The sequence below is a fragment of the Falco cherrug genome, chromosome 6 (assembly GCF_023634085.1).
Source record: "Falco cherrug isolate bFalChe1 chromosome 6, bFalChe1.pri, whole genome shotgun sequence".
NCBI lineage: Eukaryota > Metazoa > Chordata > Aves > Falconiformes > Falconidae > Falco > Falco cherrug.
Window position 1 is genome coordinate 50,579,967 of NC_073702.1, and position 10,300 is coordinate 50,590,266.

Sequence of the window (10,300 nt, forward strand, 5' to 3'; positions counted from 1 at the left end):
TCCTTTTCCTGTCTAAGTTGCAGCAAATGGGCAAATAGTTCATTATTGTCTTTTCAGTAGCAATGAGCAAAACAATTTTCTCTGTTAATATCATCAGTGAAAGTTTAAACTGGCAATTAATGGCCAAAGGACTGTCCTCCCTGTTTATGTTGACTGGTAATTAAGTAGCAAAGAACTCAAAAGCAGAAGGCCAAGGTCTACCACCTCCAACATTTCTGCAGAAAAAGCCAAATGTAACATGAGTTCAGTTTTTTCCCCCTATACCTGAAAAAAGACAGAATAATTGTTTACATTCCTTTAAATACAGCTGTTCTGGTTTCTGCAATATTGCAAAAGCAGTGGAATGTATTACTACCGTGCTTGCTAAGTCACAAAAAAAATTGCTTTAATGTAAGTGCTTCAATTTCTTTCTAGTAAGTAGAAATTAATCTCCCAAACAGTACGGATACCACAGAAAGAAATCCTGTTAAGTGTTTGGTATTACAGTTGTATTATTTCACCTTTTAAAAATACTACACGAGTTGCCATTTTACATGAAAATTATTTCAGTTTTCTCTTCAGAACTTCTCTCTATACATTGAAAAATGTTTAAAGTGCACGTCCCTAATAACCACAGTAATGTACTGTAAAATTAAAGAACTAGACTTACAGGAGCCATTTGCTTGCTAACTTTTGATAAAAAATTTCCTCTGTAAACAGCCAAGCTGCTGAAAATTCTGATATAATAAGACAACTAAACCCATACATTGTAGCTGCAAAAGTTTTCAAGTTTTTAAAGCCTAAATGAAGTATTTGAAGAATCTTGGAAAAAAGTGACCTGTAATTCTCATTTCTTTGCACTATTCGTGATGAAGATCTGTAATACCTGAAACCAAATAAATGAATGCAATTATTGGTTCTTCTTAAACTTGTTTTATGCACTTGGCTTCATAACAGATGTATTTTTTTGCCTCCTTTATCCAAATAAAGTAGCAAAAAAGATTTTTGTGTGGCCAACAGTAGTATAAGCATAAGGAGGTAAAGAAGACTAAATAGAGTTAACATCTAAATATTAATTAATATTATAAGTAGAGCTAAAGTAACTTGTAATCTTTTATGCACGAAAGCAGAACTGTTTTGCCAATTATTAACTAAAAAAAGAGTTTGCTCTCAGTTTACAGACAGGACATTTATCTTCAAATTCATAAAGAGTTGGCAAGTAATCATACTCAGAAAAATGTTTTGCCAAGACAACTACAAAATTTATGTCTTGATTTGTTGCCCTTAATTCTTGTTCAGCAAACACTTCAGTGTGGGTGTGCTGGATAGAACTATACAGTGAGCTTTACAGAAATTTCTCTGCTTTTATTTATGTCACGTAATACCATGTTATTTTTCCTTTGCTAATAATACACAGCACAATTTCAGAGTGAGTATTTTGTCTTTAGTACAAGCCAGGCATTAATTCCTAATACACAGTAAGTTATTCCAGATTTATGTTTGGATAACAACTGAAACTCCCCGCACTCCCATTTTAAAGTAACTCCGTGCCAAGTGAAAATACTGGAGAAAAACAGTTCCAGCCAGCAAGCATGCACAATAGGTTGATTCTATCTTCTAAATTCTGTCCTACTATCCATCTTTCTTTTTCCAGGTCTAACAGGATCAAAGATTACAGTTCTTCCCCTCCCTCCCTTTAATTCCCTAGTGTAGCAAAAAAAAAGAAATACTAGGAACTGGAATATTTTTTACATTTGATAGTAACAAATGGACATTAAATAGTAAGAAAAAACATTGCCATAACTTTGGCCATATTTTGACTTTAACTTAACTTCCGACTGAGAGATGAAAACTTTTTCAGGATGTAATTTATTATTCATTCATATTCTACACCTTCCTCTTTGCTGTGTCCCATCATTGAAACAAAAATGTTTGTTTACTGCTTGGTACAGGAAGACAACAGCTTGAATACAAAGGTGGGAAGCAAGGGACTCAAAAACATTAAATTGGATTATACTCAAACTACTGCAAATGTATTTTTTTAAAGAACGCACCTGCAAAGAAAAATAAAATTACTCTTGCTTTCATGAACATTAATGTATCATACTTCATCAATGTAATTCCTGCATGCAGATCATGAATACATGGTAATTTTACATGGCCAAGTACAAGTTGTCTGAATTAAAAGACTTTTTAAAAAGTGATTTAATAGCACCGACAAACTTCGAAGGGCCTTCTACTTCCTCTTCATTATACGATGTTTAAGGAAACTGGCAAAAAACAAGGTAAATATTAGGCTGGCACCATCAGTTAAAAATCTGAAACATTCCAGAGAAAACAAAATCACTTTAAAATATTTATTTTCAAGTAAAACTAGGGCAAGGAAAAGTGCAAGGAAAAAAAAATCTGAGGCAAATATAGGGAGAAGGAAGACTACGGGCAAATTTAATTAAGAAACTAAAAAAAAAAAAAGCATAGTATCATGACTCCTTCTTCCCTCAGATTCTTTTAGATATTCTAAATCCTACAGAGGAAAATGGATTGATTACACTTATTTCAAGGTTATGTTACATGATAGACAAACATAGTCAGGTCAAAACTATCTCAAGTAAAATGTCTCTTACTTAAAATTACTGAAAGTTATAGTAAACTGCATTATAATTCACTGTTATTTGAAGAACAGCAACTTGTGAACAATCAAAACTTGTTTTGCAATTACAAACAAGAGCAGTAATTACGACATTTTGATGACAAAACAAGTAATCTAGTAATATCTATCATGAATCCTAGGAAATGACTCTGTATTCTACACTGCCATTCTTCAGGTTGATATAAGGACCAATTTTGGTCTTGTAAAATTGGAGTAAGAGATACGTGGCATTCATAAGTTTCTAAACTACTGCTTCTTTCAAAGCTTATCTTTATAGTTTAGTAAAGAAAATGAAGTATTTCTAATTAAAACAGAAAAACTACCTGAACTGTAGGATTTATAGCAATTGAGATCTCAAGAAGGCAAAAGGAGAAGGCAGCTACTCTGGACTAAACAGCGTGTAGTGATTACAGCACAGATTTGAAGCACTTCTTTGGAACACCCTCCAGTTTAAACTAAACTGGAAGAAACCTATCTCAAACTACTCTGTGCGGTAAATCAAAGGACCCTAGACGAACACAAGTTTCCAAAGTGCACTCCTGACCCTAACTGCTAATAGCATGCAGGGCTGCATTAAGAAAAGCATGGCCATCAGATTGAGGGAGGTGATCTTTCCCTTCTACACAGCACTGAAGTACTGGGTCCCAGTTCTGGGCTCCCAGTGCAAGAGACACAGGAAAGGCCACAAAGCTAGTAAAGTGCTAGGGACATCTATCATGCCAGAAGACACAGAGAGCTGAGGCTGTTTAGTCTTGAAAAGAGAATGCTTAAAGGGTCTTATCAATTGCATAAATACCTGATGTGGGGAAGGGGGCAGTGGGGAGTGAAGACAAAGCCAGACCCTTCTCTGGTGCCCAGCGACAGGACAAGAGGCCATAAGCACAGAATGAAATACAGGAAATCCCATTTAAACCTAAGAAAAATCTTCTACTGTAAGGATAATCACACATTGGAACAGGTTGCTCCCAGCAGCTGTGGTGTCTCCATCCTTGGGGATATTCAAAACCTGCCTGAACACAGTCTTGACCAACCTGCACTAGTGACCATGCTTTGAGCAGGGGATTGGACTAGCCGACATACAAAGTTCCCTTTGACCTCAACAGTTCTGTGATTCTGCAAATTAGAATGCTGATATTGATGCATCCCTTCTTCAGAAGCAGCAGCAAACCTCAGACAGGAAAAGACAGTTCTTAATTCTACTTCCAGCAGCTCAAGTTGAATAAAGATCCACCAAAAAACAATGAACCGTAAAGTGGGAAAAATGCATGTTAGTATATTTACACAGTACAACTGAACTTCAGTAATTTTATACCACATACCTCAGAAATAAAGTTTCAGTCTCTGAAATATACTTGCTCTATTCTATGTTCTCATTCCTATCTGTCAGAGCAGATTATAAACTGAGAAATATTTTTATATACTCGTAGCTCAACCAAGCTCAACCAAAGCAAGTCTCACAGTACACTATGAAATGGATATCTACTACTAAAATATTTGACCATTTCAATTAACTCATCCTGAGTAAAGAACAGATTAAATCTATTCTTCAGTATGTAATCTCTAATAATAGACTTTGAATCATTTACAGTATTAGCATCACACAAAACAGTTTTCTGCCACCAGTAAGATGAGAATATGGAAAACTTACTTTTACAAATGCATTATACAAAACTAATACAGAAAATTAATATTTGAACTTGAAAACTCAGGAATTTGATCTTATTAGATAAGAAATGTTATAGGAACATTATTTAATGCATTTCAATTTTACAATGTCCCAGCTAAATGAAGTCAGTATCTGCAGAACATCTGCAGTGAAATACAGCAAAGACCAGTTACTTTTATCTCCACTAATACTTCTGAATTACATGCATGCTCTAAATTAGTCGTTCAAAGTGCATCAAGATACAATAAAAAGTTGAATAAATTAAAAGCTCAATTAAAATATTTGTCTGTTATTTCCTCTGCCTTGAGGAAAGGTCAGTGAAAAATTAACAGTATTCCAACTGTAAAATTACACAGTAGCTATTATTTCCCAAGTTCCAAGTCAGCCCACGAACTCTATTTTTTTGTCTCTCTCTTTTTAATTAACAAAAAAAAAAAAAGAAAAAAAGTCTTATAATTGGTATGCAGCGAGAACCTTGTTTCATGGATGTCTGACTAAACTTGAAAGTAAAAAACCAGTCACATTTAACAGATTAGTATTTCTCTTAAAAGCTGAATGACTTTTGATTCAAGAGGTTGTCAACCGGTTGTGGGAAAAAAAATCCCACCAAGTCTTTTGCTTTTCTCTCCTGCTTGATCCCACAAAACCAGAAATGTTAACACAACAGTAACATCCTTTGGAAGGATTTCTCTGGTGCTTTTGCTATCTCAAGAACTTGAGAATTGTAGATTTTCTTCATACCTTTTTTAAACAGATGAAGTTTACTGATCCCACATGAATGTCTTCTGATTAGCAGGTAAAGCAAAAACTATTGCAGCCCTGCTTTTCAGAAGTTACTAGGATCATAATTTTTCATGCTGAATTCACTGGATATCCAAACACTGCTGCATGTTAGGATATTATGTATCATGAAACATCAGTGCTTTCCTGGCAACTCACTAGCATTCTCTCGATGCTTTTGCATTAGAACAAAAAACAGCCAGTAAGTATGGAAGTATAAAATAAACTACCAATCATCTTTGGAAAGAGTTTAACACTACTGAAGGGTTAAACAACAGCTAGTAAGGAAAATCTTGCTTTAAACACTTAAATAGAGGTTGGAAGGCAGAACTCTCAAACCTTGCAATTTTTCAAAAAAATAACTGCCGAGTCAAACTGCCTACGGCCCAGTTAGAGATACAATTTCTTTAGTTATTACAAACGCCAGAGATTTTTTTTTTATCAAAGCCTGCCTCCTTGTGTTTGCAGAATAACATCTCAAAGTAGTCAAACAGACCGTAAGTTTTTAACATAAGAAAGTTACTTTATTGACCACCAAACACTTATCTTCCTTTTGCTAGGCACTCAATGTAGCATCCTTACTGGTACTCCCTCATACCTACTGAATCAGCTGACCTTTACTGAACCTGAGATAGCTACACACTTAATGACAATGATTAACAAAATAACATGAAACATGACAAAAGGTACCACATGGGGAGGTAATCATTTCGAAAGAAGGTAGTAGATCACCACAGCACTGAATGCTTGCATTAACCATAAAGTAATCTTTTTAAAAGGAAAATTATTTTGAGATCATGTCCTGTATGACTTAAAATAAAACTTGGTTTCTTCATTTCTCTACAGTCTATGGTCTAAGTAGAACAAATTTTACAGCCAAGTACATTTACGGTACATACTGTCCAGAAGCAAATATATTTTTATTGCTTCAATCAATTTTGTTCATCTACAAACAGTGGCTAGGGCTAAAAAAAGTAACAGTTTACAAACAAATACAAAGTGACACATCATATGCTGCTTTGAATTTGAGTATCTAAAAATGGAGTTCATCATGTAGGCTTTGTAAGGAATACACAGGACTACCAGAAATAAAACCTTTTTTTAAAAATTTTGAAGTATTTCTAGCAAGTATAACAAAAAGCATCTGTGATGTGTTATGGTGCACAAGAGCATCAAAGCTGTTCTTCAACATTTTATTTTTCATGTGGAAAATTATGTGGCAGTTGTATTAATCAACCCTGCTCTAGCTATCCATATCATGTAAAACAGAGATTAATGTTAATCAAATTACAGTTTCTTTAAATCAACATATGCCAGCAATATCAAAAAAGCAGGAACCCTGCCTTCGCCCCAGCCCCTGTGCCTTGTTCCTTTTCTTTGTCTGTGTGGGAGCACAACTATTTAAGCGGTAGTGATTTGGCCTGGCTGAAAAATAGTTTATTGTTGGTGTTCATCACACAATTACATCAATGTTTGCTTCTGAAGGAATCAGGGTTGGGAATGAGAGAACAGAGAACTACTACAGTATCTTCTTTAGGTGGCAGTGCAGGTATGTACTAGTTTTAAGTCTTCGAATGAACCACACCCAAAAACGTAACAGAAAAAAAAGTTTGAAATGGTGTATGCAAAATAACATGTGTAAGCACCACTCAAATTCACAGCTTTAAGAGCACACCTCTAGCACCAGTGGATGCTGCTGAGAAACAAAAATATTAACACGAGCAGTAAGTAGCTCCTCCTGACAATTTTATTGCTAAGCTACAGAAAGTAGTATTTTAGGTTGCAAACCAGAGTTCACGTGCTTCTTACATCAAATTAGTTTGTGACACAGCTCTTATTATCAGAAATATACAAGTGGAATTGAACTAAAATGTACATAAATCAAAACCTTGCAAACATATGCCCATACTGAAAACTACTGTGCTGTGGAAACACTAATATTAGAACCAAAGCTTTTTTTCTAGGGATGAACCACTTCTGGCAACATTCCAAAGTCCAAAGCTATAAACACCTTACTCTTTTCTTCAGACTGATAGTTACATCCATCATATGACCAAAATTCAGGTGTGCCCCCTCTGCTGTGCAAGCAGCCTTGTGATGGAACATGCCGCACTGTTCCACCATAGGACCTTTCACCATAGGGTCCCCTCAACTGGCTGCTGTGCCACACCACCCTCCCGGTCCCACCACGTGCGAGGAGGTGCCAGGCACCTGCCTGCAGACTGAGCTGGTGGAGGAGCACCAGGACAGAGAACACCACATGTTCCAGCACACACACACCAAGCTTTCCTCACACCGTTCTTTCCATAAAATACATTACAGCAAACGTATAAAGCTCCTCTGGAACACATTTCAAAGGCTCAACAAAGACATGCTCACTTTTTTAGTGAAGCTTCTCATGAGAAACACTGCTGTAACTCCACATTAAATCTGTGTTGCTTTCAAATCATTATCTGAAACATATCATGAAATTTCTTTGCATCTCCAGACTTACTCTTCAAAAAACCCCTGCCTTTTTAGGAAACTTTTTATTATTCATAGCATGCTAGAAGTATACAGATTTTTGTGACAGAAGCAGTATTAATAATTAATACTTTGGGATTCCACATAATTGTTCTAAACCCACAACATTCAAAATGAATGGTTCATAAATCTTATTTTTTTTATTTCAAAGCCAGAATTAAAATTTAAAAAACCCCAAACAACTACCTATGAAACAGGAATTCTTCATTTTAGTCAATCCAGACAAACTCACACACCATGCAAGGAAGTAAGTGCCATCAGTGCAACACTGGTGAAAATTAATTCTTCTTTGTGTATTTAAAAAACCGAACGGTCCAAGCAAGACCCATCCTGAAAAAGAGGTGTCACTGCTTTTTATTTTATGTAGTAATGTAATGAGAAAGATATCTCTAGAATATAGTCTCCTCTGTACTCAGTAACGAACCTGATACGCTGAAGTACTCAAATGAAAAAATATGATACACAAATTTTCAGGGTACTTAAGACAGATAATGCAATGGACTTTACAATGATTACACACAGGTTTGTGGGTTTTTTCCTGTACCCTAAGACTTACATTAAGTTTAAGAATGGAGAAGATATTAAGAAAAAAAGATCAGCCACCAAAATATTTATGTTTTATAAAAAAAACAAACTTGTATTTTGTTACCTACACTAAAACTCCAGTATTTTTATTATGTAGGCAGACAGGGTGTTACATCTGATAAAAAAACCCAAAGAAACAAACAAAAAAAACTTGTGGAGCTCGACCTAGCTGGTGCTTCCTGGTACACCAAGTATTTGTCCTGTGTTTTTCCAAGAGACAGCAAGTACTATTGAGAACATCCAGTGTTCTAACACGTGGCTATCTCACTTCTCTGGTGGCACTTTTCCACATTAGCAAGGTATTCCTGCATAACACATAAAAATTAAAATTATTCTTCTGACATTTGGCTGACAGTTTTTTCAGAGCCTTCTGAAGCCTGAATTTCATGAGTTAATCCTCTACACTTAAGACTGTCTCACAAATTAATCGGCCAATTATACCTCTTTTATACTTAACTCTTCTTGAAGACAAGCTATTGCCATGTAAACCCCCCAAAATGACCTCCTCACACCTCAATAAAAAGAAAAAACCGAACAACATAAGCATACATTTCTGGTGATATGCTTGTCTTAGAAACTTTCCAAGTGTGATTAACAACTGTGAGGGAATTTAAGACTGCAGCAAGAGGCTTGCTTTTCTTAATTAACTGTGGAAGGCCTTTTAGAAAAGCTCAGACACCACCCTGACGACCATTAACTTAGAAAATTTACATGTTAATTTGATAGATAAACAGCAAGATTATGCTGTGTTTATTTCAATGAAACAAACAAAAAAAGAGCCACCCACTCTCCACCATAGGGAACCCTGAAGAAACGACAAAGCCACAAGGAAAGGAAATTGACACTATTAAAGAGAATTAAAGACTCTCAAACCTAAATTGCTTACTTAAGATACAGGACAGAAAGCAGGTCTTTTCAGGAGAAAAACTCTGAAAACACTCTCGAATGTTAGTTTTTTGCGATAATTATCAGGACTGCCCCAGCGCAGACAGAAGAGTTGACTTTATACACGTGCGTACATATATGGAGGCTGCTGACACACCCGCGACTATAAAGAGTCTTAGCTCTGCAAAAACAGAGCACGTGAAAGGCAGCTTGGGGCTGGCAGCTGAAGCGGCTGACAAAGACTGAGCCCCCAGCACCACCCCGAGGGTTGGGGTGGGGCTTCCCCCCCCCTTCACCGTACATGCGGCGGGCACTCCGCGCACCCCGACCTGCCCGGCAGACCGAGGGAGCGGCGCGCTCCACCACCGGTGGCCGGCGTGTGGTGGCAGCGCCAGCCGCGGGGGGGAGGGGGGGCGGCAGGGCGGGGCGGGCCCGGCTCAGGGGCCGGCGGGGCGGGGCGGCGCTGCGGCCGCCTCACTCACAGTAGTACGCCACCACTGGCTCGCGTTTGTCCAGCTCCTGAGCGGTTCGCAGATGGTGCTGGATGCTCTTGAACTGCGGCGGCAGCGGGGGAAGCGCCGTAGCCGCCATCACGCGGGCGGCGGGGCACAGCGGCAGCAGCTGACGGCCCACAGCAGCTCTCGCTCCCGAGGCTGGCGCCGGCCGCTTCCGCTTCCGGTACGGGACGCTGGGGCGCGTGCGTGGTGGGCGGGCCGCCGCCGGTGGCGCTGCTCCCGGGAAGCGCGCCCCCTGCTGGTCGGGAGGGGGAAGCGGCGGGGCGCCTCAGCCGCGCTGTGGCCCGTCGCAGGCGGTCGGACTGGTCCGGCCGCCCGCCCGGCCGCGGGGACGTGCAGCCTCATGCGGCGCCTGCGTGGCTGCGTTAGTGTTTGAAACGCGCCCCACAGCCGCCCTGTGGAGGGGCCTGGAGACCTCGGTCCATCATGGGGATGGTGGCCTGGTCCTGGCCCTTCTCTTCCCCTTTGGCCCATCAGCCCATAGAACCGTGTAGATTTAACCCGTGTAGGCAGATCTGCAAGTAAAATCGCTTTTCAGATTGCAGAACCTTCCCCTTGTGCCACCCCGAGGCTCACCGGAGGTCTGGGAGGCCCTCGAGCACTGAAATGCACCTCCACTCCTGGGCCTCCGCTCCTGGGCCTCCACCCTTCGTCCTGCTGCTGGCAGGGGAAGCCTTGCCCGGCCGTGGCCTGGCTCACAGCACTCCGCTGGACTGG

At 39.3% G+C, this 10,300-nt stretch overlaps 1 protein-coding gene across 4 annotated transcripts in view; it reads right to left on the reverse strand.

The window, feature by feature from the left end:
* Positions 1–9,740, reverse strand: part of VTA1 (vesicle trafficking 1) — a 39,605-nt gene extending 29,865 nt beyond the window's left edge. Inside the window, exons 1-2 of one of the 4 annotated variants that reach the window (XM_055713638.1) lie at positions 9,551–9,690; positions 7,785–7,928 (exon numbers count right to left, since the gene is read on the reverse strand). In XM_055713638.1, coding sequence (XP_055569613.1) covers positions 7,785–7,806 — 22 coding nt within the window. In that variant the 5' untranslated portion in view covers positions 7,807–7,928; positions 9,551–9,690. Of the gene's footprint in view, positions 1–201; positions 229–7,784; positions 7,929–9,550 lie in introns of those variants that run through there. The other 3 variants (XM_055713636.1, XM_055713637.1, XM_055713635.1) reach the window with 3 other exon arrangements.
* Between the last annotated feature and the right edge of the window lie 560 nt (positions 9,741–10,300).